Raw genomic sequence first — 27,223 nt, 5'->3', positions numbered from 1 at the left:
AGGTTTGGAGGTGTAAAGACCCTTTGAGACTGAAGCCTTAGCCGTGAAACTGCTTAACCAAGACATCAAGCAAAAGCATCAGTCTCCAGGGCATGTCCTGTTGCATTAAAGAGGACAGCAGTAGATCTACTAAGGGTTCCATCCTACACTTAAAAGTCTACCTGCTGCTGTCCTTCGGAGGATCGAGTCCTAAAGGGTCTCTCGAACCAGACTGCCCTAGTTTTATTTCAGGAACATGTGGTGAACACCCCTGGGCTGGGAGTCAGAAAATCTGGGTTCAAGTCGATTTCTAACTCACTAGGCAAATCTTTTGGAATGAGACTTGGAGGGGGTAGGGGGTGTCTGGAAAGAGTTCTGACACCCCTGGAATACATCCTGTACCCCACACCTTGCTTCTCAACAGAAACTAGCTTGAAGGAGCCCAGTAACTTGAGTCAGCTTTTTAAACATCCATTAATGGAGGAAATTAATTTTTCAGCGTGAGTGCCAGAAGCCAGGCACATGGTTTCCAAATCGTATTAAATTCAAACTGATGCAGTAAGGCAGATGGTAGGCATGAGGTGGACCCTTCCCTTGCCGGGGGGGGGGGGGGGGGGGGAGTTGGGGGGGTTTGGATGGGACGCGGGCTTCAATCCAATACGAATACTTTTCCTGGGACTGTCACTACCCGGCCCACCAAGGTAGCCAGAGGAAACCTCGAGCTAACCCCTTCATGCTCACCCCCACCCAGACTCCATCCCGAAAGACCAGGCTCCACCCACTGGTCCCGCCTGATCATCAGCGCCCTGGTTGTCATGGTGAGCCTGGGCACTCCAGTGGAGTCCGGAAGTCTCTGAGCAGGCAGTGCAGAGCTCTGCTCCCCGGGAGGTTCTCGTCGCTATGGTGATGACTCCGCGCTGGCCCTGTGCCACCAATTTCCACGGCCTGGAGGAGGGTCCAGATCCCGCCCCCGACGTCGGGATTCGAGAGCTGTGAGCCAGTCCCGCGAGGCCCTCGTTGCTGTAGTGATTTGCTGCAGCCCGCGCGCCCCGGAAGCTGGTCTCTGCAGCTTTGGTGAGTCCACTCACCCTCCCGACTGGGGGCGCGTCCCGGAGGTTATGGTCCTGAGGCTTCCCTGTCCCCGGCCTTCCTCCTAACCCTAAACCTGAGTGCGGCCTGCAGGCCTGCTCTTCCTCACTGAGGGTCCCTTGCGGGCCAGGCCTCTGCGAGAGCCGGATCTGATGAGGAGGACAAATAGCCTTTAAGGGACCAGACTCTGGGTGTTGTGGGGGACCGTCAGTAAAAGGGACCGGAACCTAAAGTCCGCATACCACTCGGTAGCTCCATCTTAAAACACACTAAGAGCAGGAGACCGCTCCCCACTCTAGTTCCGCTACCTAGGCTGTGATACACAGCCAGGTTTTTTTTTCATACCTCCCTCAGGTCAAGGAAGTGAGCCCAGAGAAGGAGCCCCCTCTTCCTAGACACTCACATCTTGCCTCTGGGCAAGGTGGGGGTATGGGTTGCTCCTTCACTGTGAACCCTACAGATTGAATGAGCTCTGCCTAATATTGCTCATAGGGATGGAGGCCGAGATGTGTTTTTAACGTGATGAAAAGTGATGATGAAACTCACAGGTGCGTTTTGAGGACTTCTGTGGCTTTGCAATTCTTGTCAAAATACAAATGTAAGAAATTTAGTCATAACTGACTTTGAACCTGGAATTGGGCAACACTTCATCGTGTAAAATAAAATGAGTGTTTTTGTTTGGTTTGGGCCTTTTTAGGACAGGTTCTCACTGTGTCTCCCCAAGCACCCTGGAATTCACCATCCTCCTGCCTCTTGTATATTCCCGTGTTACTACTACACCTGACCAGGAGTTTTGTTTTATAGACAAAAAAAGAAAGGGAAGAAGAAACAATTAAAGGCAAATGGGTTGTTCAGAGTTACTTACTTTATAGGATTATTCTTGCCGGCTCAGGTTGGCTGGTCCCCTTTGACTGCTGTGCATCTCTCGTTCTGTTGGGAAACTAGTCCAATCAGAATTCCGTTGCTCATGTGGCAGCTCGCATACTCGGTTCCGCTTTGATCTGCTGGGCCATTAAGCAGAAACTAAACCTCATATATTTACGTAATACTCTTTCCCCTTGACTCATTCTACAGAATACTGGAAGAATGAGGTCCTCTTGGACCTCTTGGGGGCCCCCTGTGAGCCAGGACCGCATCATCACCAGCTTCCCTAAGGTACCGTCATGAGAACACCTTTGTTATTGCTTTTAGTTTCCTCTGGGTCTGGGTTGCTTTGACAAAAGGTCTTGACTGTCCAGGACAAGCCTGGAATTCACAAAGCGTCCCAGGCTAGCCTTAAATGTGCAATCCTCCTGCCTCCAGTGCTGGGATGGCAGGAGTGTACCACCGTCCCCAGCCCTTTTCGTCTCCACTACTGATGTAACCCTTCAGCCATATCCAGCTTCGTTAGTATGCCTTCACCCCCAGAAATCAAGAAAGCAAATCTCAGAGGCTGGTCTTGTTTCAGAGATTCCAGAAGGCTGGGTGTTAAGTTCCTCTGAGCAGGCCGGTAGTGACAACAGGGAGCTGTGTGGCATGGACGTTGTAAGCCACTTAAGCAGCCCTTGTTGTACCTCCTGATGCTGTCTTTAAGCTGTGACCATAGGCAAGTCACCCACACTTGACTTGGAGCTGATGCTCATGGTAGGTCATGGCATTCCTTATTGTTATTACTAGCTCTCCTGAGGATGGAAATGTAACTTAGTGGGAGAGCATTTGCCTGGCAGGAACAAAACCCTGAGTTTTATCCCTAGTACTGCAGGAGAGAGGGAAGAAGGGATGGAGGGAGGGAGGGAGGGAGGGAGAGAGAGAGAGAGAGAGAGAGAGAGAGAGAGAGAGAGAGAGAAGAGCACACAGGTGTAGTGGATCACATCTGTAGTTCCAGCACTTGGGAGACAGCCTGGACCATGTAACAAGACCCATCCTTTTTTTTTTATTATTTATTTATTTATTATGTATACAATATTCTGTCTGTGTGTGTGCCTGCAGGCCAGAAGAGGGCACCAGACCTCATTACAGATGATTGTGAGCCACCATGTGGTTGCTAGGAATTGAACTTAGGACCTTTGGAAGAGCAGGCAATGCTCTTAACCTCTGAGCCATCTCTCCAGCCCCTGATGTCCTAATTTCTGATCCCGATCCAGAGCTTTCTCCGTTGCCATTTTATCTTTCCTTTCTGTGAAAACTCCAATCTGTACGACAGTCTCATATTAACGGCAGTGAGGAATGCGAAATAACGGTTCTTGGGAGACAGTGGAACCATATTTACCCAAACTACAAATGCCTTTGCCCATTACGGAGCCATCCCACCCCTAGGAATTCATTTCTGTGGCTGTCCTGGCATGAACAGAAAGGACGGGAAAGGTCAGGCATGCCGGCAGCTGTTAAGAGCACAAAGCCAGCATCAGCATCCACAGAGAGACCGGTAGGGATGCGGCTCCTCGATATGGACAGGTGCATGAGGCACCTCTTCCAGTGCTGAGGAGGAACAAAGAAAGTCGTTAGGTAGAATGCAAACCATGGAGCTGTAATCAAGTGTGTGCATTGCTGGAACATTTGGTTCAGTCCCCGCCATCACTGGAAAAGGGGCGGGGGGCTGGGAAGGGGTTGTCTGTTTGTTAGTACATGCAGAAAATATTTCCGAAAGGTAACATTAAGATTCTGTTATGCATTGATAGCCGCTAGCAAATGAACAACTGGTTTTCTCCCAGGGAGTCTCCCCGGGGAAACAAACCACTCTTAAGGGTAGGCCCCATGCCCAGTAGATGGCCAACAGAGACCTAACTCAGTGGTGTCTTTGGACAAAGGTTCTTTGTCTCATAATGTTAAATCAGGGCCTTTTCTTTTCTTTCTACCTTACAGGTCTGCTGTGTATATGTTAGGACTTCCAGTTTGGAGTTTTTGTGGGATTCCTGTATGTGTGAATACGTGTGTCTCTGATTCTGTATGTGTTTCCTGTGTTTTTTATTTAGCCCCTTTTCTTGTTTAATTATTTTGTCGCACTCTGATTTGTTTGTTTTCTATTTATTGTTATTCCTTAGATGTCTGTTTGATCCATACGGAAAGGGTATGGATCCAGATGGGAGGGTAAGTGGGAAGGAAGTGGGAGGAGCAGGAGGAGGGAAAACCATAATCAGGACTCATTGTTTTCAGTAAAAGAAAGAGAAAGACCCTTGTCTTAGTTTGGGTTTCTATTGCTGTGAAGAGACACCGTGACCACAGTACTCTTATAAAGGAAAATATTTAATCGTGGTGGCTCCCTTGCAGCTCAGAGGTTCAGCCCATTATCATCACAGTGGGCCATCTGTAGGCAGACATGGTGTTGGGGAGGTAGGTAAGTGTCCTACATTTTGGCCTGTAGGCCACAGGAAATGGTCTGAAAGACTGGGTGGCATCTTCAGCGTATATGAACCCTCAAAGCCCGCCTCTGCAGTGACAAACTTCCTCAAACATGGCCACACCCACACCGACAAGTCCAAACCTCCTAATAGTGCCACTCCCTTTGGGGACCGTTTTTCTTTCAAACCACTGTGACCCTGTTGCCCATCGTTCCTTCTGCTTGGCTTGAACAGGTGTGAAGGGAGACTTTTTGTGTCTTGGATTCTGCACCAAAGCTAGGAAGGAGGAAGGAGGTGACTGTAAGCTGTGGGTGTTTCCGCCTGCAGTCATTGCTTCGTCCCCTTCCTTCATCTTTTCCTCTAACTCCTTTCTCAGACATTGACAGAGAACGCCTTTGTGCCTCAGATCTTGGAGAGGTCCCCCGGTTTTTTATTAGTGAGCTTGGGCCATTGCTTTCCCAATGGAGTGTAACCATGGTAACCAGGGATGATTCAGGCTGGTGTCTCATGAGTTGAAGAGAAAAGAAGTTTAATCGGTGGGGGAGGGTGGGCAGGAGGGGCAGGCCCAGTCTCCTGGGACAAAAGACACAATTCACAGAGTAGGACATTGAGCCCCAGAGAGGCAGGGAAAACTGCTTGACATCAACACACTTGGGCATGGTGGAGCTAAGATTTGACCCAGATGCCCTGGCAAGGGAGTCTGCCCAGGGAAGAAAATGAGCTTCCCCTATAGCCCTCTACCTACAGCAGTCAGGGTCACAAGGCTACAGCTGGACATGTCTGTCCTGCATCCCAGGGCCACTCCAGACCTGCAGACTTATTAACCACATCAGGCTGGGTCAGCGTGGTGCTTCCTGGGGCGAGTTCTTTCTCTTGATTCTCTGTGCCTCGGTTTCCTTGTCTGAGAAACCCGCTCGCACTTCCTAACCCACAGCCTGTGGCATTGCTGGGACCGAGGCGCGTTAAGGAGGCTGCAGGCCTCACGTTTCGGGAGAGAATGAGGGTTAGGAAGTAGGTCTCACCCTTGATGCCCAGTTTGTGTTAGCAAGATGCTGCATCGAAGGATGGTCTGCTTGCTTGCCTGCATGTCTGTCTGTCTGTCTGTCTTTCCCAGTGGTACACATCTGATGCCTGCCTGCAGCTCAAGGAGCACTTCCACAGCCAGGTCAGCACTGCCTGCCAGCACAGGAACACGGGCACTGCTGGGTAAGCCCATGGGACAAGGATGTGGAAGATGGAGGAAGAGGAGAAGCACAGAGGCCGGCGTCAGTGAAAACTGAACGAGCTGAATACACAGGCTGAATCCATGCCGCTTATTGGGGGGCTGTCATCTAACTCTAATGTACAAACAACTTCCCTGCTTCTCATAACGTCAGAAAGATGACTTTTCAGCTGAAGGGACATTTCAGCGCAGGTCCATTTCCTCCCTGTCTGGACAAGCTATCTTCCTCTCATCCCTTCAGGTTTCTGTATGCCAGAGCCTCTGGGAGACTTCTCTGACCACCTACTGTCCCTGCCCCTGGCCCAGCCTTTCCATAGGACCCTTCTTCTGTGCTCTGGAAATCCAAAATCTTTTTATTTGTTTGTTTGTTTGTTTTGCATCCTGACCACAGTTTTCCTTCCTTCCTTTCCTCCCAGCCCCTTCCCCCACCTTCCCTCTATCCCACCCTCTTCCACTCCCCCTCTGTTTCTATTCAGAAAAGGGTGGGCCTCCCATAGATAGCCACAAAACATGGCATATCAAGTTGCAGTAAGACTAGGCACTTCCCCTTGTAGTAAGGCTGGATAAGGCAACCCATTATGAGGAGTAGCATCCCAGAAGCAGGCTAAAGAGTCAGACAGCCCCTGCTCCCACAGTTAGGTGTCCCATAAGAAGTCCAAGTTACACAACTGTCACATATATGCAGAGGGCCCAGGTTAGTCCCATGCAATTAATTCTTCCTCCGCCTCTTCAGCAGGATTCCCCACAGATCTCCATAATCATCTGTCATGGAGCTATAGGCTTTTCTGTATTTCCTCCCCATACCTGAAAGCCAGGTCTGGCTGTGTCTGCCCCGTTTCTGCCTCAGCAGCAACTGTCCACCGACAAGGGGACTTTGTAGTAGGTCTTCCTCCTTCTATCAGGTACAACAGCCTGCTCCCTTTCTTCCTGAGCAGACCATAGCCAGCCCGAGGCTTAGTTCACAGAGGTCATAGGGATGGAGTGAGATCAGAGAGCCCATCTCAGAGGTCCCCAAGGCTGCACCAAGTGAGGCAGAGCTCAGGCCAGAACTGCTGTTGGTGGCTTGAGGGATAAAAGTAGCAGCTTTATCCCGGGGTTGCTATTTCATATCAGGTTCTTCATGCAGATTATCTACTTGACGCTACACAGTGCCACCAGAGGGAGGGAAACTGAGGCACTGAGAGCACTCACTCTACAGTCCTAGTAGTTCCTTACTCCTCAGACACAGAATCAAGGCTGGCCTGTTTTAGAATGAGAAGGCTGCCTGGGAGCAGGGCAGACATAACCCCAGCCCTGGCTGATGCAGAGATATAAACCAAACATCCAGCCATCAACCAACATGAGTGTCCTCTTGAGTCTGCAAGCACGGGAAGTGCCGCTAGATGTTTCCCAAGATGGTCAGTTTAAGCATTGAGGACTTTTCAGGAAGATTTGCCGAAATCTTTGTATTAATTTGGTGGGGTGAGAGGGTGTGCCATGACATGTGTGCAGATATAAGAATCAGGTCCCTCCCTCCACCAGATAGGTCTTGGGGACTCATGTCATCAGGCCTGGTGGCAAGCACTGTTACCCACAAAGCCATCTCACCTGCCTGGAAACTCTGAGGAGTCTGATCAGCAGTCTCAGAGATGCCGCTGTCCCATACAGAGGGAAGGCAGGAGCTGCTCTTGGTGAGCAGTGTCCCCAAGTAGCCCAAGAATCCCAGGGCCAATCTGCCCCTCAAACCGCAAACCCAGATGTATAAACCCTGCTTGGAAGGAACTGACCCCACACAGGTGTACATCCTAGAGGGATGTGGAAGCTGGCATACAGGACACATGCCTTGCAGCAGCATCTCCTGCACGTGGGTCCCTTGTCCACGGTTCCAGTGCCGCACCCACCACCAGTGTGCATTCACCTGATGATGGTTTTCACAGTTCTCCCTACGCTCTCTTCCCTGCCCCTCAGCATATGGCTCAGACTCTCCTCATGCCCCCGTTGCTAATTCTCAGGACAGTGACTTTGCCCATGTGGGGACCAAGTGGGGTCAAGGGTATAGCCATGGGGGGAGCAGAGTCCCAAAACAAACCTAAGTTCTCCCACTCCCCAGGACTGGGGAGGGAGGAGAGAGTTAGCAGGGTTGAAGGATCACTCATTCAGACAGTTCAGGGAAGGAAAGACGTGGATATGCTGAAGACACTGTTGACGCCATTCTCCAGGGTGAGACGGCCATGTTTCCTCCAGGCTCAAGCTCTCCAAGGTGGTGGTAGTTGGCGACCTCTATGTGGGGAAGACTAGCCTCATTCACAGGTAAGTTCTGCTATGCTCCTCACGTGGTCAAGCCAGCCCCACCTCCAGCGCCGAGTTCTCATTGTACCCTTGCCTAAGAGGGAGAGCCTTGTAGGAGGTAGTTAGGTCATTTGGGGTATACACCTGAAGCAAATGGTGTACCCCAACTCATTCCCTTTTTTGCTTCCTAGCTAGGAGAGACTTTTGTTGTTGTTGTTGTTTTGGGGTTTTGTTTTGTTTTTTGCTAAGTTATATGCTATCACCATGATGAAACCTCACCACTAGTTAAAGCAACATCACTAAATCAGTCATGCCCTGGAACTTCCAGAGCTACAAGCCCCATGAGCTTCCCTTTATCGGTTGCCATCCTCTCAGGATTTTGTCCAGGCAATGGAAAACCGTACCCCACAGCCGCTGTGCACCATCACTTGGCTTGCTGCATTTTTGTTTTTTAAAAGACAGTCTCATTTTTTAGCCCTGGCTGGGCCAGAACTCCCTGTGTAGACCAGGCTGACCTCAGACTCACAGAGATCCCACTGCCTCTGCCTCCTTAGTGCTGGGATTAGAGGCGTGCGCCACCAGCCACACCCAGCCTCCATCACTTATGGATTCCCTGCTGGGGGATCTTCTTTCCTGCAGACTTGCACTGCTGTGAGCACCTCCCTTCATTTTTGCGAGGGGTCCTCTGATGACTTCCTCACCTCCCACAGGTTGTGCAAGAATGTTTTCGACCGTGATTACAAGGCCACTATTGGGGTGGACTTTGAAATCGAGCGCTTTGAGATCGCGGGGATTCCCTACAGCCTCCAGATGTAAGTCTCTGTTAATGTGGTTTCGAGATTTCCCCTGGGGCAAGACCTCAGCCAGATCCTTTTCCTCTGTGTTTTACGGTGCTCGACAAGGATGTGTCTGGACAAGCACGGCCTGGGTGGTTGTGAGAAACCAGGCTTCGTGGTTTATGGGTCCCTAGAGTCTCTCTCTTCATCCTCACATTGGTCTGCAGATGGGGGGAGGGGTGGTCTTGACAGCCCAACCCGCACTTCCATCCACTCTCCTCCCCGGAAAACTTATTACTAAGGTTCAGCCTTCTTCCCCAGTTGGCCCTCCTGTGCTCTCCCAAAAATTGCCTCTGGCATTTTTTTCCTGAGCTCTGTTCTCTATTCTCAGCTACAAAATAGGACAAAGTCACTTCTTTTATGCCAGCCGTGGATGAGTAGGGTCCTGGAGGCCACCCTGCCCTCACCCCTTTCTCAAGCCTGATGTCCTCCATTCTCCTGTCATGTCCCTCTGGATATGTGTTCCCGCTCTGCCCATATTGTTCTTCCCCACCCAGTCTATCTTCTCTACTAACCCCGCCCCTGCTTTTGCCTCCCACTCCTTTCTGCCCCCACTCCCCACCCCTTTCACTTGCCCTGACATCAGTGCAAGGCCTTCCCAAGGTTCACCTTCTTCTACCCCGGTATAAGTGCTGTGTGTTTTGGACCTCATTCTCCCCACTCCCCAGAAGGAGCTGCAGGCTTACCCAGCTCCCAGACCCCCGTGCTCCCTGGCAAGGCCCCCCTTCCTCCTCCCTGCCGTCTTGTTTAGCTGTCACTGTGACTGACATTCACCAAGCTTTTGTTCTAGTCCCTGTCCCTGTCTTCCTCCCTGGCTTTAGTCTCTATTCCTCTGTGCCCCGCCTAGGCTGAGCCCTCCACTCCTATGTCAGCTGCCTTCTCCATGGACACAGTGCCCCAGTAGAATCCTGGAGCCGGATGATAACACATCCTGTCCAAGGGTGAGCACAGGGTTCAGAGCAAGAGACGCTATGGAAATCCCAGGGCTTCGTGACTATGGGTTCTGGAAGGCTGAAAGGAGCAAAGGGTGGAGCTGTACAGACAGTGGTCAGCAACCAGGCTCTCACTGTGGCTCCAGGCAATCTCTAATTAGAGGGCCCAATGTAAAATGGGCACTGCCTTGTCACAGACTCGGGATCTTGAGGCCATTGCCAGCCACCTGCCTGGCTTAATCTATGCCATCCACCACCTAGAGGCTTCTTTAGAGATGAAAAAAAGAATGAATTAGTGAAGGAATATAGCTCACGAGTCTTCATTATGCTGAATTGCTCGAAAACAAATTCAGATCACTGATACCATACTTGTTTACTGAGAAAAATTAAATGTTGATCTGTTGACTTAAAAAATCGATGGATTGTAGATTGGATGTCAGGACCATCCCTGCATACTGACAATCTGTTTTCAACCCGTACAAGCAGGGTCTCAGCATGTCACCTTTTCTGCTTCCATCTTGTACCCGTGGCAGGCATTATTAATCTGCTGTCCCATTCCTTTTCTGTGGGTCTAGGGCTCAACTTCTAGTTCCTTCTCAGAAATTGTTTCAGAAAGCCAGAGCTAACTGATCAGTTGCCCACACAATGCAAACGGTACCCCTGCTAGCCCCATTCCTCACATGGGGAGCTACTGTGCAGAATGTAAAGGGGTGTCCAGGTCACACATATGCTGAAGGCCTGTCCTGGAACCCCAGAATTGTCCTGTTAGAGAACATAAGTTCCTTTGTAATGTCACAGTCAGAAGGGCTATAACTTTGTCAGAGCTGTAACTTTACCGGGACAAGGCAATCCGCAGTGTTAGACCCTCTCTCCTATGGGCACTGTGATCCAAGGAAAGAGTCCAGCGGGGATTGCAGGGAGCTGGGGTCAGGGAGAGCTGGACCACCCAGGCACTTCCTGCTGTTTACGTGCGAATGGCATGTTGGTGTGGACCTGACGATTGTCCTATGATCTCACTGTTCCATTGCCCTGGAAGACTGGGGCTGTGTAACCTGCCCCCACTGCTTTCCTGTCTTCCTCTTCCCCTCACAGCTGGGATACAGCCGGGCAGGAGAAGTTCAAGTGTATTGCGTCTGCCTACTACCGCGGTGCCCAAGGTGAGCAGCCCCATGACGCTGGCGCTCTCAGCCTGCGTCATCCGCACACACACTGCTGTGCTGTGCTGTGCTGTGCTGTGCTGTGCTGTGCTGTGCTGTGCTCCAGGAGCCACTGGGAGAGCACTGTAACCACTGCTTACGGATAGAGACGCTGCTAGGCGACTAGACCCCGGCTGGCTTTGACAGTCACACTCTAGGGAATCTGAAGTATCAGGTGCGGACTCAGCCCCAGTTTTCAACATGAAAAAATAATTCTTGTTTAAGAGTGTCAGAAAAGAGAGATGCCCTCATAGTTCAGGTGAAGATGAGGAGAGGCTTTTCTTGTCTTAGCCAGAGGGGACTAGGCCAGCAAGGAGAGACAGGTGGACCCAGCAGAGCTGGCAGGTCCCACATTGGGACCTCAGTACCCACTGCCAACATGGCCAGGGGCAGCAGCTGGGGACTGAGCAGGGCTCAAAGTCAGCAGAGGTGGCAATGTGAAGTCCCGAGGAAGGAGACAGAAGTAGAATCTAGTAGGAGGTTGGGAAACCATCAGAAGGACCCCAAACCAGGCTCAAAGTTATGTCTTCTTGGTGGTGGTATGAGAATCCCTGCAGGTCCATCGCAGTTTAAAGAAGGGAGAACAGGATATAAGCACAGTCCCTGAGCTGTGGGTGGGACCTCCAGCTCGGCCACATACACGGTGGCCTCCTATAGCTCTCCCCTCTCCTAACCTTTCTTTCTGAGGGGCTGCTGCCTCCCTGGAGCGAGTGGTGTGAGGTTGCCTGGTATACTTTTGTAAACAGTACTCACCATGCCCATCACCAGTAGGATTATCATCAGCCACAAAGTGCCCAGAAAGCCCGCGTCCAGGCTTTCTCCCGGTAGGGCAGCAGAGAGCAGACCTCTGCCTGGACCATCCTCCTGTGTGTAGAATCCAGGGCAGACTCAGGATAAAAGGAGCTGACCCCAGAGATACCTGACAGTTTGCTGCCCACGTGGCGCCACAAAAGCCATTTCCTTTAACTGGTTGTTGCTAATCTGTATCCTTCAATAAAAAGTCTACCCGGGTTCAGGCCCTGGACCAACAGCTTTTCAAAACAGCGTCCCTCCTGACTGCTAGGGTACCATTCTCACCACTGTACAGACGAGGAAGGCAGCTCTCCACAGTTAAACTCTCACCCAAGCCCATTGGACCACAAGTGGCAGAAAATCTCCCACCAGAGCCCACATGCTTCAGGCCTTTCATTGTGCCTTCCTCCCCTCCACCCTGAGCTGCTAGGTACAGATTTTGGTGGGTGGGGGAGTTGGGGGTGCTGGTGGGAATGCAGGTTCAAGGGGACCAACACAGGGTGACTCCTCACTAGTTTCCACAGTGCCCCACCCCGGTAGTTCTTTGCGATCTGGGAAGATGCCTAGGGTAGCTGCCCCCACCACATCTGTTGCTGATTGGCTGTTGTCTTTCCCTGTATCCAGTGATCATCACAGCCTTTGACCTCACCAATGTGCAGACGCTGGAGCACACCAGGCAAGTAACTGCAGGTTCTACCTGCTCTATGTGTATGTCTGTGTATCACCTGGACTCAAGAAGCTGCCTAGAAGGGCTCCCCAAACCCCAGCCTCTGGCTGGACCCAGAATGATGGGCACTTACTGTCCAGGTTCCCACTTACCCCTAAAGACCTCTCCCCAGCTGCTGCTCAGGAGCTCAAGCTGACAGGCCACCGTTGTCTTTGATAAGCCTGCCGCCACCATATTGGAAACCTTTTTGAATGAGGGACCCCTCTGTTTACCTTTACCTTGGCTCCAGATAACCTCATAGCTCATCCTCCCTGACAGAAAGTTTTCATTGGGCAGAGATGAGGGCAAATGATCACTTTCAGAGGGCCATTATCTTCCTGAAATAATCCACCTCATGGACCAAAGCCCTCCTCCCTATGTTTGCCTGGGCCATTCACATCAGCATCTTCCAGGCCGTATGGGGAGACAGGGATGATTTTTCCAGCTGATAAAGGGCAGAAGTCACCTAGTTCTCACAACAGGAGTCTTCACTTCTCCTACACCAGTGCCTTTGTAGTCCCAGATCCTTCTGGTCCCACTGAGGCCCTTCTGGCTCCAGCACCAGCATCCCACCTAGGCATGTAGGTCAGGGTACCTTCCCGGTACCTCCTGGCTGTCTACAAGTCTCTTGCGTCCTCTCTGTACATTCTAGGCAGTGGCTGGATGATGCACTGAGGGAGAATGAGGCAGGCTCTTGCTTCCTCTTCCTCGTGGGAACCAAGAAGGATCTCCTGGTAAGCAGAGGGAAGCTGGAGGCCCAACCCCGAGGGACTTCTCGGAAAGTGCCCATGTTTGCAGCCCACTTTTGAGGAGCAGTGAACAACACTGGCATGCTGCCTCATGTTAGACTTCAAAGCAGGCTTTGGAATTGAAGAGAGTACTCAAACTCCCATGCCCCCCCTCCAGGAGGCGGGGATGACTTAGGTTTCCCTGGGGACACTAAAGTATTAGCCCTAGGCGGGTAGCATCCCTGCACTGGGGGCATCCCTGTACTTGGGGTATCCCTGCACTGTGGGTATCCCTGCACTAGGGGCATCCCTGCACTGGATGCCATTTGCTTGAGGTGAATGAGAAGCAAAGGCGAGAGGCAGGTGGCCACTTTAGGGACTCCCTGCAGTGAAGGTCAAGATACCCGGTCAGCCAGGGCCGTTTCTTCCAGTCGGAGGCAGCATGTGAGCAAGCCGAAGCAGAGGCTGTGCACCTGGCCAATGAGATGCAGGCAGAGTACTGGTCTGTGTCAGCCAAAACCGGTGAGTAGTGCACCCCACATGCATGTATTATCAAAAGACTGAAGGATGCAGAAGTATAAAGAGCGAAGTTGTAAAACCAGGCTCTTGCTGGGAGGAAATGAAAGGGCGTCCAGCATCTGGCACCCGAGAGATTCCAGGGCTGTGGGAACACAGAAATCGGGCTATAGCCCTTGCCTCCAGTACACAGAGACTGTGTATCTGGTCACAGACTGGGTATGGATTGAAACTGGAAGTACCACATCCAGGCCACCATAAACACCCGGCACTGCCCATGCTCGGAGCCGTCTGCTGCTCTTTCGCAGCAGTAGTGCCCACCCCCATAGCACCACCCTCCTTGACCACAGCCACAGCAGGGTCACTGGAGTCCCACTGTAGGGCAAGGGGGGGTTACTCTGCACAGTTGCACAGGTTGGCAGTGTTCATGTTGGGTACCGGGACCTATAGACGGATGCACACAGATTCCATGTAAGGGCCAACAGCACATGGGTAGCTCCTAAAGAGAAGGCACACGTTCAAGTCCTGCTTCTCCCAGATTGTGCAGCTTTCCAACAGCAACTGATTGAGAGGGAAGGTGCTGGGGAAGGAAGGCTCAGAGGTTAAGGGAGTAGCCTGGGAGCAGGGTAGGTGGCAGCAACAGGGTAGGGATGGGGACCACAGCCCAGCGGAAAGCCAGGTTACCACCCAGCACTGTATTGCCACCCGTGGATGGACCAGTAACTGGCCATCAGGAGTGCTCTGAAAGGGTCACGGCCAGCTTAAGGATGGCCTTACCTAGCTCTTGCCCATAATGCATCTGAGAGCACCTTGTGGTCCCCAGGAGAGAACGTGACGGCATTCTTCAGCCGTGTGGCCGCCCTAGCATTTGAGCAATCTGTACTCCAGGACCTAGAGAAGAGGCCCAGCAGCCAGTCCCAGGTCGGAGATGGAGATGGAGACCTAATCCGTACGTACAGAGAGGGCTGGGTGGGGCTGAGGAGCAGGCTGGGGACCACACCCCCCATTCCCAATTTGCCACCCTTGCTGTCCTCTGGGACCTCTGAACTGTTATCATATCTCAGGCCTATGGCTTCCATGACCCCACCTGCCCCAGCCTCCCTGATCTCCACACAGCCTCCTCTTGGGCCAAGCTTAGGCTCCTGATTGTCATATGTGTCTTGCCTCCCACTTACCTGAATGCCACAACCCTCCCACAGCAGGTCATCTAGGCTTTGGAGGACAGGCCCAGGGGACCAAGTTCAGGGCCCCAGTTACCAGGTAGAGTAGTCTTTGCCCAGTATCAGCTGTAGGATGCTGGCCGCTGCCATCTTACTTTCCTGTCTTTGTAGGAATCGAGGTACCCAAGACCCAGGAGAACAAGAGGCCACCTGGCCTGGGCTGCTGTTAGCTGGGGCCCACATCAGAGCCATCTCCCTGCTCGGGCATGGGGTGATGTGGAGCCCAAGCTCTGCGGTAGATCTGCCTTCAAGCTGGAGAAGGCCTGTGTCTCGGAGGCTCAGCCATTTCTCTTTGGCACAGCCCCACTGGGTGTGGGGCCCAATACTGTCTGGCTGGTTGTTGGGGGGCAGGTACTGGGGCGAACCTTCTGTACAGAGTAACTGTGGTCTCAAGAGGCTTCACGACTGTAAACTCAGGACACTCAGGGCTCGCCCCATCCCTTACCCACTCTTATCTGAAGTCACCCTTGAGTTCTCCCTACTGACCCTAGAGGAGGCCTCTGACCCCCATCTCCGATTCTAACAGCAAGACTTGTCAGTAAAACTCACCTGCCATCCCACCTGGGAGTCCTCTCATCAAGAAGACACGGAGGTCTAGGTCTTGCAGCTTCAGCCCTAGATATCCGCTGTCCCTCGGCCACAGAATCCCAGGACTCTGGAGCTCCACTGTTAAGCACAATGGAAAAGTCCATTTGGCCCCCTCAGCAGAGTCCTGCCTCCATCTCTGAGATTCCCCATGGTCAGTGGATGAGAAAGGAGACCTCCGGCCCATCAGAAGACGAATTGTCTTGACTATGCTGAGAAATGGCAATTGCATGGAGTCCATCTGGATCTCATTCTGCATCCCGAGCCTGATGCTGCCCTGTGCTGCCATCTGTGCCCATCCCTGCTTACCTGCCGTGTGTCTCTCCAGCTGACCTGTGTATCTCTCGGGACTTTAGCAGTGGTCTACATATCTCTGGAGGACTTGGGACGTACATGCAGACTCTAGTATGTCTAACCCCCTCCAGCATGACGCTCCTACTTGGGTCCAGGGTCTTCCCCAACCCCTCACCCACTCTGTATTCCTATAGCTGGGTCCAGACCTGTGCAATCTTGTCTCACTCCTGCCATAAGAAGGTGGGCACAGCTGGCACTCCTAGGCGCTGCTTCTCTCCCCCTTCCCCACACAATACAGGTTCTCAGGTTCTCACATAGCCCATGCTGGCCTCCAGCTCTGTGTGTAGCTGAGTCTGACCTTGGATTTGATTTGCCCTCCGTCTCCCAAGTGCTGGGACTGCAGGCAGGTACCACCAGATCTAGGAACACCTGCTCTCAAGAATGGTAAACATCTGCAGGCAGCCATGTTGGTCAGTGCCCTTTTCTAAGTGCCTGACATACCATGCATTTCTGTGAGTGTTCATTAACTCAGCAATGGCCAAACACCCAAGAACAGTGGCGTATTTTCCTGTTCAACACCAACATTCACTAGCTTTACTGTAGCTCCCTCCTCCCTTCCTGTCCCCTTCTCTCCCTCCCCCCCTCGCTAAAACAAGGTGTCACCAGGAATACTAGGCAGGCCTTGAGCTTGCACCGCCCCCAAGTGCCAGAGCTCTTAGGAGACACAGAGTCGCATTTGACTCAAGCTCTTTTATTTGAAAAAAGTAGGTTAAGCGTCTCTTTAAAAGAATTATGTGTTTGGTGTTAAACTAGGTGGTTAGCATGTAAACAGAAATACTTCTGCCTGAAAGTCAGTTGTACTCTTTGAAGTGAACCTGGCTAACAGTTGATAAAATCCCTTCTGCGCTGTCCTTCCCCGCCCCTTCTGACTTGTTTCTCCAGAGTGCCCTTGTACTGTGCACACTGCCTGCTGGGCTACCTGCCCAGTGATCTGCCCCGATCTCTCATGGTGGGTGTGTGCCAAGCCTTCCCATACTTTAGCAAAACATACCGTTTCCTTAGTGTGGCTAAACTGAAGTTCATTTGACTTCCTTATCTACTGGTCAGCTGGTTCGTGTCCCGCTGCTGTTAGCTCTCACCCGTAGCACTGTAGGATTTCCAAAGGGGCTGGGCGGACTCCGCTGAACTGTGGCCCCTACCCAGGTCCCCCAAGACACACAGGCCACATTGTTGTTGCGTTAGGGAGGTCTGGGTCTAGCGGGTGTAGCCTAAGGCTTCACAGAGTGGAAGTAGATGGCAGTGGTGACCTGACGCCTCCCTTGTCCTTCCAGGACCTAGCGGAGTGATGCAGACAGAGGGTTTCCCGTCATGAGCTCCGGAGCTACAAGTACACTGCTTTGCATACACCCATGTGATGTGGGATTTCCCTCTGTATGCTTGAATACCACTGATGAATAAAGAAACTGCTTGGGACCTATAGCAGGGCAGAGCTTAGGTAGGCGGATAAGAGAGAACTGGATGCTGGGAGAAAGAAGGGCGGAGTCAGAGAGATGCCATGGAGCCACCACCAGAGATAGACATGTTAAAACTTTGCTGGTAGGCCACGACCTCGTGGTGATATATAGATTAATAAAAATGGGTAAAATTAATACGTAAGAGTTAGCCAATAAGAAGCTAGAGCTAATGGGCTAAGCAGTGATTTAATTAATACAGTTTCTGTGTGTTTATTTTGGGGCTAAGCTAGCTGGGCAACCAGGAACCAGCAAGCGGCTCCTCCTCCTACACCCATGTCCCTGTAGATTAGCATTTATTAAGCACTTCCTCCTCTGCCATGCTTGAGCTTTGTGTCTGGTCCCAGCAGAATCAGGGCCCAGGACCTAGTAGCCCTACCCTTCAGACTCCCACACATTTGTTCCAGGCAAGTGTTTGGAGTGGCCTCTCACTCAAGTATGACCTGGAAAAGGATTTATTTGCATTGACAACTCACCCACCCCTGCTTAGACTTCCCACCAAGTCTTACCCCAGCATAGCCTGTTCCCTGAGTCTGGGTGCAATGTTCCCCCAGTCACGCAGTGGTGGTGATTCGGGCTCCACAATGATTGGAACAGCCAGTCTTGTCCTGGATGCTTGCCTCTACCTTCCTGGTCCTGTTATGAGCCTCAGTGGCCTGGAGGAGGCCACAGGGATCCAGCCACAACACTATAGCCTAGGGGATAGAGACCATTCCCAGATAAACTTAATTTTCTAGAGGAACCCAGGATGCCTCAAGCTAGAACTATGGTCACCTAACACCTAGGTATCTGAATATAGAGGTAGATCGGATTGGTTATAGTCATATAGTTAACTCTCTGTCTCCTCCCCCCATATGTGTGTGTGCACATGTGTGTGTTTAAGACAGACAGATAGATTGACCCATTGTGTGATCTAGGCCAGCCTCAAACTAAAAATATCTCCAGTCTCTGCCTCCCAAGTGCTGGGATTTACAGGCATAGAGCATACTAATTATTCAGGAGTTTCTTGAGCCTGCTTTCAGAATTTTTGATGTGGGATTCCCCTCTGTATGCTGTGAATATGTTTTATTACTACTGGTTTATAAAGAAGCTGCTTTGGCATATGGCAGGGCAAACTACAGGTAGGCCGGAAAACTAAACTGAATGCAGGGAGAAAGAAGGCAGAGTCTGGGAGACACCATGTAGCTGTCCAAGGAGACAGACGCCAAAACCTTACCGGTAAGCCACAGTCTCTTGGTGATACATAGATGAATATAAGTGGATTAATTTAAGATGTAAGAGCTAGCTAGAAATACGCCTGAGCCATTGGTCAATGTTGTAATTAATATAGTTTCTGTGTGATTATTTGGGTCTGGGTGGCTGGGAGATGAATAGTCTCCATTTACAAATTTTTCCAGCTATTAATCCCTCAGTCCACACAGTACTCACTGAGGAATGTGACTCCGCAAAACGTAGGCTGGGAACAAGAAATAGCTCTGTGCACACATAGCTCTAAGCCCTGTGAGACAGTGGCATGTTGACAGGAATGCTAGGGAGCCCCGCCTCTGAATAAGAAGTGAGTCTGGATGGGCCCTGGGCTGACTTCAGATATTGTCCTGAGACAGGGCTCCCCAGAGACTCCTGGGCTCCTCTGCCATCTGCTATGGCCTCACATGTCACTTCCCATATGTTAGGCCTTCCCCTGAGAGAAGCTGATGGCAGACAGAAGTACAGCCATCACACTGGCCCCATCCAGGGAGCACGGGTCCTTTCATTTCATCCCTGTAGTCCAATGCATCAGTGACATTCAGAGCCACCAGCTACCTGTCTGAGCCTGTGCCCCAGGTGGAGGGAGCTTCCTACGCTGTTGTGGAAAAGGCTTTTTACTCAGCCTGCCTAGTCCTAGCCTTCTGGAACACATAATAGGGGTTGGATCTGAGAGGCAAAACAGACCTGGGGTTCCTTCCCTCACCAGGGAAGACATCCCTGACCTATAGGTGTTCTGGGCCTGTGATGATGCAGAGTAGAACCCTGGACCACCTTACTGGGTATCCCCTCACTCACAGGTTCGCTGCACTCGGTCTTTCTCCTGGTACAGGCTGCACACAATTGCCGGGAGGTTGCACTGGCATGCCATCAATAATTGATCCTGCCGAAGGGGGGCGGAGCTGCAGCTAATGAGAGTCCTGCTCAGTCATCGGAACCCGGGCCAGCGGCTCCAGAGAAGCTCCTGCTGCCTATTTGGCAAGGCCACCCTACCGAGATCCCTGCTGCCTACTGTAGGCCAGGGATTTGTAAGCTTGGAGGAGGTCCACCAGCCAAGCACTGTTGAGCACAGCGTGAGCCAGCAGGGCCAGAGAACTACTGTGCTGATGCTGTTGCTCCATCTCCCTGAAGATGACAGATGACGTGATAGATAACAGATGGATAACACAGCCCCATCCCACTTGAAAGACAGCCTTCCTCTTGCCTCCAGCAGGGATGGAGATAGGGGTGACGGTTGGGTAGAGAAGGAGCTCAAAAAAAAAAGGTTTCAGTTTTCTTTTCTTTCTTCTGGAAGGCCACTCTAGGGCAGTGGTCCTAAACCTTCCTAATGCTGTGACCCTTTAATACAGTTCCTAGTGTTGTGGTGACCCCCCCAACCATAAAATTATTTTCATTGCTGCTTCATAACTGTCAGTTTGCTACTGTTATAAATCTCTTTTTATTAAATGTTTTCATTTATTTTACATACTAACCAGTTTCCCCTCCTTTCTCTCTTCCTGTTCCCTTCCCCTACCTCCCGTCTATCCACACTGCCCCCATCTATTCCTCCTCTGTTCAGAAAGGGACAGGCTTCCCGTGGAAGTCAACAAAGTATGGCATATCAAGCTGAAGCAAGACCAAGCTCCTGCCCCTGCATCAAGGCTAGGCTAGGCAACCCTTCGTGGGAAACAGGTTCCAAAAAGCTAGTTCATGCACCAGGAACAGATCCTGATCCCACTGTTAAACAGACCAAGCTACACAACTGTCACCCACATGCAGAGGGCCTAGGTCAGTTCCATGCAGGCTCCCTAGCTGTCGGTCCAGGGTCCATGAGCTCACTGTTATGCATCTTTTTGTTGGCTTGTTTTTCAAGACAGGGTTTCTCTGAAACAGTATTGGCTGTCTTGCAACTCATTTTGTAGACCAGGCTGGTCTTTTTTTTTTTTTTTTTTTTTTTGAGACAGGGTTTCTCTGTGGGTTTGGAGCCTGTCCTGGAACTAGCTCTTGTAGACCAGGCTGGTCTCGAACTCACAGAGATCCGCCTGCCTCTGCCTCCCAAGTGCTGGGATTAAAGGCGTGCGCCACAACAACCCAGCCCAGGCTGGTCTTGAACTCACAGAAATCCACTTGCCTCCACCTCCCGAGTGCTGGGATTAAAGGCATGAGCCAACACTGCCGGGCTATAAATCTTAATGTAAATATCTGATATGCTGGATGTATCTTCATTGTCAGAAACTGACTCAAAGGGGTCGTGACCCATGGGTTGAAAGCCACTGCTCGAAGGCCTTGTTCATGCTAGCAAGCCCTCTACCGTTGACCTTAGCCTGCCTGTCTGCCTGGGATTAATCCCCAGCACCAAATAAACCAAGCATGCTGGCATATAATCTATATGAGACCATAGATGGGCAGTGGGTACCTGGAGCCTCACGTGGGCGTCCGTGCCTATTTTTGCAGTCAGCATCTCTCTTTCAACCCCGTGATTGGGCCTTCTCCACTATTTCCACACCCCACCCACCAAAAACTCTACAAAAATATTTAAAATAGAGCTGAGTTGGAGTCTGTGAACCAGAGAGCTACCATCCTGATGAATGATGTCACCCTCCTCCATCAAAGTACTCCTTCCTGTTCCACACATAATGGTTATATGGACTGGAAACTGAAGGACCAAACCAACAAGTGAAATAGAATTTTGTGTTTTTTTTTTTCCCAGATGACCAGGAAATAGGGTTCCAGAGGCCTGAGTTCTCGTTTTGCCTGGCCCACTTATTGAATGACTCCATCAGATCATTACAGGCGGCAGCGAGTATTGATTGTGACCTCGTGAGGTCACGGCTTTTTTGGGCGGGGGGAGGTAGCGTTAGAGATTGATCCATGGGCTTATCTTGCCAAATAAGACCTCTTAAGACCTCTTCCAATGAGCCACGCCCCCAGCAAGGAGCTGGCATTTTTACATTCATTTTAAAGGTGAATCTACTGAAGAAAAGAACATTGTTCAATAACTGTGCTTCTGGGATGTCTGCCCCAATGACGCCAAAGTCAGGACACCAGAGAAATCGTTTCTTCCTCAGCAATTGTGTTGTTTACTACCTACTGAGCCAGAGAAGGGTGAGGTAGGCGGGGAATGGGGGAGCGTGGGGGCGCGGGGGGGGGGGGGGGACGACAAGAGATGAAAGAAGTCTGCAGAGGGCAGCAGAGAGCTGCACAGCTCTCTGAGTTTCTGAGCTGGGCTCCAAAGGCTGGCCAGCCCTGCCAACGTTAACATAGACTGAATCCATGGGTGCAGAAAAGAATGCTACAGATGAGGACGAAAGTGAGTTCCGGGGACGGAAAGAGAATCACCGAGACCACACGGTCTAAGTCAGGGAGATCCTGCTAATCTAGCCGCCGCTCCTGGGCTCTATTTCGTTAGAAAAGCTTGACAACTTTTTACAACCAAAGAAACAACAGCTTGTGGAGGCAGGTATTCGGTTTTATCTCAATTCTCAGGAAACTGAGGCACAGAGAGGAAAAAGTGGTCAGAGCTCAGGCTGTTCTTCGGCTGCTGAATCCTGTTTCCTTTCACCTCACCCAGCAGGCCGGTCTGGATTTCATTTTGTAGAGAGGGACTCCCTACAGAGAATATCTCTGCTACGTGCCTCAGATCCCTAAGCTTCCCTGGAAACCATCAAAGATTTCCTATCTTCTACTGAGTTCCGAGGCTAAGAAAGTGGTTTGTGATTCTTTCAGAGAAAGAGAGAGACCCGAAATATACTACACTGGCCTCTGGAGGTCAAAAGTCAGGACTCGGGGATAAGATGCGTTGAATGAACTGATTCCTTTTTATCGCTCCGTGTTAGTCGGAGACAGCTGTGTGGATCATTGTTAAGATTCACCCCCACTTCAGATCTTCAGCCAGAGGCTTGCTTGCTGGCACACGGGTTGTTGACATGGGCAACCCAGTCTGGCCCTGGATTGTCTCATTGGGTGACCTGCCTTGGTTGTTTTCTCTGTAGTTTGGACCCTGAGAGGTGTTCCCTGGGACGACCAGCCCCGAGGTTGGTAGGTACCCTGGCAGTGCCAAAAAGAGGAACCAAGCAAGTATTTCTGCTCCAGGTGTGAAGAAGAAGCCAGGGCCTCCCCAGTGGAAGGATCTCTAGGAATCACACGATCTGGGGTGCTCCTGTGTCCAGAGTGGGATCAGACCGGGTAGCCGCGGTCCGGGTCTGTTTCAAGGACCCAGAGCTCCGCCGCTACGCGGCCCCTTTAAGAGGCGCGCCCGGCCCCATCAATCGTTCCACGGCCACCGCCCCCCGGTCCTCCCCTTCCTGCGGCGTTGAGTGCGGACCCGGGCGGGAGTGCGGCGAGAGCTGGCCGGACTGGTCGCAGCGCCTACCAGAAAGGCTGTGGGGCAGCGGGGCTGCGGGGCGGGGCGGGAATCGGAGGTGAGGAGCGTGCAGGCTGCAGCCGCGAGCCCGCGGCGGCCCTGCTTTGCGGAGGACGGCTCTCGCCGCCGCGCGCGCCGCGGAGCCCCGCACACAATAGCGGCGTGCGCAACCCCGCGCCCTTCCCCCCCGCCCGCACCCCCCACCCCCCTGCCGCCGCCGAGCCGCCCGCCTCACCTGCGGTCCCCGGGGGGAGGCATTGTTTGCCGCCGCCGCGGGGCCATGGGAGCCGCCGGGCGCCCCGGACCGGGCCCGGTGAGAAGGTCGCGCCGTCGCTAAGGCGGGCTCCAGCGTGCAGCCCCGCGGCGCAGGTGAGCCGGCCGGCCGCGCCATGGTGGACTCCGTGGGCTTCGCCGAGGCGTGGAGGGCGCAGTTCCCGGACTCGGAGCCGCCGCGCATGGAGCTGCGCTCGGTGGGTGACATCGAGCAGGAGCTGGAGCGCTGCAAGGCCTCCATTAGGCGCTTGGAACAGGAGGTGAACCAGGAGCGTTTCCGTATGATCTACCTGCAGACGCTGCTGGCCAAGGAGAAAAAGAGCTACGACCGGCAGCGCTGGGGCTTCCGCCGCGCAGCGCAGCCCCCGGACGGTGCCGCCGAGCCCCGAGCGCCCGCCCAGCGCCAGCCGCCCGCTCCCGCCGACGGCGCAGACCCGGCACCCGTCGAGGAGTCCGAGGCGCGGCCGGACGGAGAGGGGTCACCGGGGAAGGCACGGCCGCCCTCCGCCCGCAGGCCAGCGGCTGCTGTGCCTGCTGATAGAGACGACCGAGGGCCCCCCACCAGCGTGGCGGCACTCAGATCCAACTTCGAGAAGATCCGCAAGGGACCTCCCCAGCCCGGCTCTGGCGACCCTGAGAAGCCCTTCTACGTGAATGTCGAGTTCCACCACGAGCGTGGCCTGGTGAAGGTCAACGACAAAGAGGTATCCGACCGGATCAGTTCTCTAGGCAGCCAGGCCATGCAGATGGAGCGCAAGAAGTCCCAGCAAAGCACTGGGCAGGGTCTGGGGGAAGCGCCCAGACCCCACTACCGCGGGCGCTCCTCGGAGAGCAGCTGTGGCCTCGACGGTGACTACGAGGATGTGGAGTTAAATCCCCGCTTCCTGAAGGACAACCTAATCAATGCCAACGGCGGCAACAAGCCCCCTTGGCCGCCCCTGGAGTACCAACCCTACCAGAGCATCTACGTCGGAGGTATGATGGAAGGGGAGGGCAAGGGCCCGCTCCTGCGAAGCCAGAGCACTTCGGAGCAGGAGAAGCGCCTCACCTGGCCCCGCAGGTCCTACTCCCCCCGGAGTTTTGAGGACAGCGGAGGAGGTTATACCCCGGATTGCAGCTCCAATGAGAACCTCACCTCCAGCGAGGAGGACTTTTCCTCTGGCCAGTCCAGCCGCGTGTCCCCAAGCCCCACCACCTATCGAATGTTCCGGGACAAGAGCCGCTCACCCTCACAGAATTCGCAGCAGTCCTTTGACAGCAGCAGCCCCCCGACGCCACAGTGTCAGAAGCGGCACCGACAGTGTCAGGTTGTGGTGTCTGAGGCTACCATCGTAGGTGTCCGCAAGACCGGGCAGATCTGGCCCAGTGACGGGGACAGCACCTTCCAGGGGGATGCAGGTGAGTACCACTGTGGGTATACTTGGACCTGCTCCGGACTCTTTAAGTAGATTGACCTGGGGAAAATGGGTACTTTTTGGCGTGATTTTCAAGTGCTTTTGTGTTTCCCTGGCCCTGCGCCTGAACTGACTCCACCCCCTTCCTCCTGAAGGCAAATGGGATGGGGGTGAGGGGGGACTGGAGGGAATGGCTGGTGGCTTACTCTTTTGGTCTTAACTCTAAGCCGGTGGGTTTTGCAAAGCATTGGGAGATAGACCCCCGTGCTCTCTCCATGCTGGACAAAAAAGTCAGAGCCATCTTTGCCACCTAGATCAGCTCCTTTGAGTGGGGAGTGACCCGTGCTTGGATAGTCTCCGCCACCTGGTTGTCCTGGTCTTGGAGCGGTTGTATGGCACGTTTAGGGGAACCCAAGATGTGCATGCTGCCTCAAGGTCTTAGATGTGTCGCTTGTCAGCAGGTGAGAGCAGATGAAGACAGGAGTAGGAAGGGAGTAGTGCTGACTCAGTGGGCCACTGGACATCAGTAGGTTGGGGATTCATGTGGGGCTAATCTGTCATCGTCCTGATCGACTTGGCTTTCATGTGTCTGCTTCATCATTCCTCCCGCACAGAGCACTCCTCCATCCCCTGCCGTTGGACTTTGTCTGCCTTTTTCTTTTTGCGGTACTGGGGCTCAGACACACTTGAGGCATGCTGCACCCCTAGATCCGCCCCTGTACCGTGGGGTCTCAGTTACATCTCCAGACCTCACCTTCTCTTCCGGTCCTCCCGTCCGGTGTGCCCGTGCCTCCTCATTTGCACTGGGATGACCCTCAACAGGTTCTTGTTTTGGGCTCCTAATCCATGGTCTGACTCCAGCACTAAGATGAAATGATAGCTTGTTTACTGCTTATAGGTACCGCTGGCTGTGTGGGCAAATGGGACTGGGTTTTGAGATTTAGGCAGAATTTTCAGTTGGAGTAAAGAGGGAGGCGGAGGGGTGCTAGCGGGCATGGGATTTGGGGGGTGTACAGCTGTCAGGAATCGCTTGGAGTCCTTGCCGCTGTTAGGCTGATGTGGTCGTTTGCTTCAGTGATTTTTTTTTTCTTTTCCTGCTGATGGAGTTGCACGTGCTGTGCTTCGTTTGTCAGAATCCTTTTGAAACAGCGAAGCTATTTTTGGCTGAATTAAGCTGCCTTTCTAAGCTCAGTGCTCTGCCCTGGTTAGGTGCCTCCAGTTGCTGCCCTTCCCAACCTGCATCTGGGTTGACGGCTGTGCCATGCGTAGCTGGTCCTGTCTGCCCGTAGCCTGGTTCAGCTGCATTCCTTATCTCTAGTGGACGGTTGAGAAGCTGTGGGAGTCAGAAGTTGGCTTTATGGGCATATTAATCAGCTCCATCCAGGTCTGGAGGCTTGCCCAGTGATGACCGGGCACCAGCCATGTCCAGCCAGCTTTTTGCGAATTGAACTTGCTTGAGCCGGCCCTTCAGTGCTATGGTGATTGGGGACGTTATTAATAAAGAAGAACATGAGAGGCTTTCATGGAGACCTGCAGTCTGGTACTCTCAGGGAACTCTGAGTTTCCAGAAAGCTGAGCCTAGCCTTTCCTGTACCTACTGTAGAAATGGCCATGTTGCCCTCCACATAATGAGCCCCTAGTGCAAGTCAGAGTAGGTAAAGGTAGGAAAACGGGAAGGAAGGGGCCCGAGAGACATACAGGATAGTTTCTCAGGAAGTGACTTAGAAGTTAATTTCCTATTTTAGAACTTTCGGAATCCTTCTTTGACTACCCTGAAGCCCCACATTCTCTCTTATTTTTCCCTAAACATTCTTTTGTGTCTTTTGACATAGGACCTCCCGATGAAGTCCTGTCTAGCTTAAAACTTGCTATGTAGACCACTGCTAGCCTTCAATTTGCAGCGAGCTACTGCCTCCCAAGTGTACCACCATACCGGTCTCCCTTAGACTTGTTTCTTTCTTTTCTTTTTTGAGCCAGGTTGTTACTATGTTGCCCTCACTGCCCTAAAACTGACTTTGCAAACCAGGCTAGCCTCTCAGTCACAAAGATCCACCTGTCTCCTCCTCTGGAGTGCTGAGATTAAAACCGTGTTCAAACATGCAAAGGGTCCTCAGACATTTTTAGCAATTAAGGTGAACAGCATCACCTAAAAGGACTGAGATGTGGCTTAGTGGTATGAACTCTGGGTACAGTCTGCCATACCATGGTGAATAATCAAAGAATAAACCAGAGTGCTCAAAAGCAAGATTTACGTTTTTTTTCTTTTTTTTTTTTCTTTTTCTTTTAAATTTTCGAGACAGGGTTTCTCTGTAGCTTTTTTTGGTTCCTGTTCTGGAACTAGCTCTTATAGACCAGGCTGGCCTCGAACTCACAGAGATCCGCCTGCCTCTGCCTCCCGAGTGCTGGGATTAAAGGCGTGCGCCACCACTGCCTGGCCCGTTTTTTTTTATATATAGTTAAAATTATCAGAGCACTTTGAGGTGTGTAGCAAAACTGAATGGGAAGCGCACAGACTTCCCATATACCCAGTGCCTCCACACCTGTCTCCCCTGTTAGCAGCATCCCCGACTAAAGAGGTACATTTGTGACAGTTCAGAAACCAACACAGACACATCGTTATCACTTGTCACACATAGCTTATGTTAGGGCTCTCTCTTAGTTTCTGCACTGTGTGAGTTTTGTTCTTTTTGGCCTTAACATGCCCAGCTGTTGTAGCCCAACAAACATTTAAACTATGCTGAACCCTCTTCTCTGTCCTGTAGGGGAGAGGAAAAGGGT

At 52.3% G+C, this 27,223-nt stretch overlaps 2 protein-coding genes across 4 annotated transcripts in view; both read left to right on the top strand.

Annotated features, from left to right (window-relative positions):
- The first annotated feature begins 765 nt into the window (after positions 1–765).
- Positions 766–19,904, top strand: Rab36 (RAB36, member RAS oncogene family). 3 transcript variants are annotated; one of them, XR_012911332.1, is made up of 12 exons: positions 829–1,053; positions 2,143–2,223; positions 5,500–5,591; positions 7,831–7,896; positions 8,586–8,687; positions 10,736–10,800; positions 12,256–12,311; positions 12,994–13,071; positions 13,497–13,587; positions 14,405–14,530; positions 15,328–18,409; positions 19,269–19,803. XR_012911332.1 is itself a non-coding variant. In XM_075979987.1 (11 exons), the coding sequence occupies exons 2-11, from the start codon at positions 2,155–2,157 to the stop codon at positions 14,969–14,971; spliced, it is 804 nt and encodes a 267-aa protein (XP_075836102.1). In that variant the 5' UTR covers positions 766–1,053; positions 2,143–2,154; the 3' UTR covers positions 14,972–19,904. The 3 variants fall into 3 exon arrangements, 2 of the variants coding, with proteins under 2 accessions (XP_075836102.1, XP_075836101.1); XM_075979987.1 differs by having other exon boundaries at positions 766–1,053; positions 14,913–19,904; XM_075979986.1 differs by lacking the exon at positions 19,269–19,803 and having other exon boundaries at positions 15,328–19,005.
- Positions 19,905–23,030: 3,126 nt separating this feature from the next.
- Positions 23,031–27,223, top strand: part of Bcr (BCR activator of RhoGEF and GTPase) — a 114,621-nt gene continuing 110,428 nt past the window's right edge. The window contains exon 1 of the mRNA XM_075979985.1: positions 23,031–24,449. Coding sequence (XP_075836100.1) covers positions 23,168–24,449 — 1,282 coding nt within the window. The 5' untranslated portion in view covers positions 23,031–23,167. The remainder of the gene's footprint in view (positions 24,450–27,223) is intronic.

Source organism: Microtus pennsylvanicus, chromosome 7 (genome assembly GCF_037038515.1).
Source record: "Microtus pennsylvanicus isolate mMicPen1 chromosome 7, mMicPen1.hap1, whole genome shotgun sequence".
NCBI lineage: Eukaryota > Metazoa > Chordata > Mammalia > Rodentia > Cricetidae > Microtus > Microtus pennsylvanicus.
Note: the sequence above shows the minus strand (reverse complement) of the source record. Positions and strands in the feature narration are given on the sequence as shown.

Excerpts from the sequence above, each read along its gene's own strand:
- Rab36 (XM_075979986.1), top strand. The coding sequence starts at position 2,155 with ATGAGGTCCTCTTGGACCTCTTGGGGGCCCCCTGTGAGCCAGGACCGC. Across the intron at positions 10,801-12,255 it reads CTACTACCGCGGTGCCCAAG|TGATCATCACAGCCTTTGAC; the intron begins GTGAGCAGCCCC and ends CCCTGTATCCAG. Across the intron at positions 12,312-12,993 it reads CGCTGGAGCACACCAGGCAA|TGGCTGGATGATGCACTGAG; the intron begins GTAACTGCAGGT and ends CATTCTAGGCAG.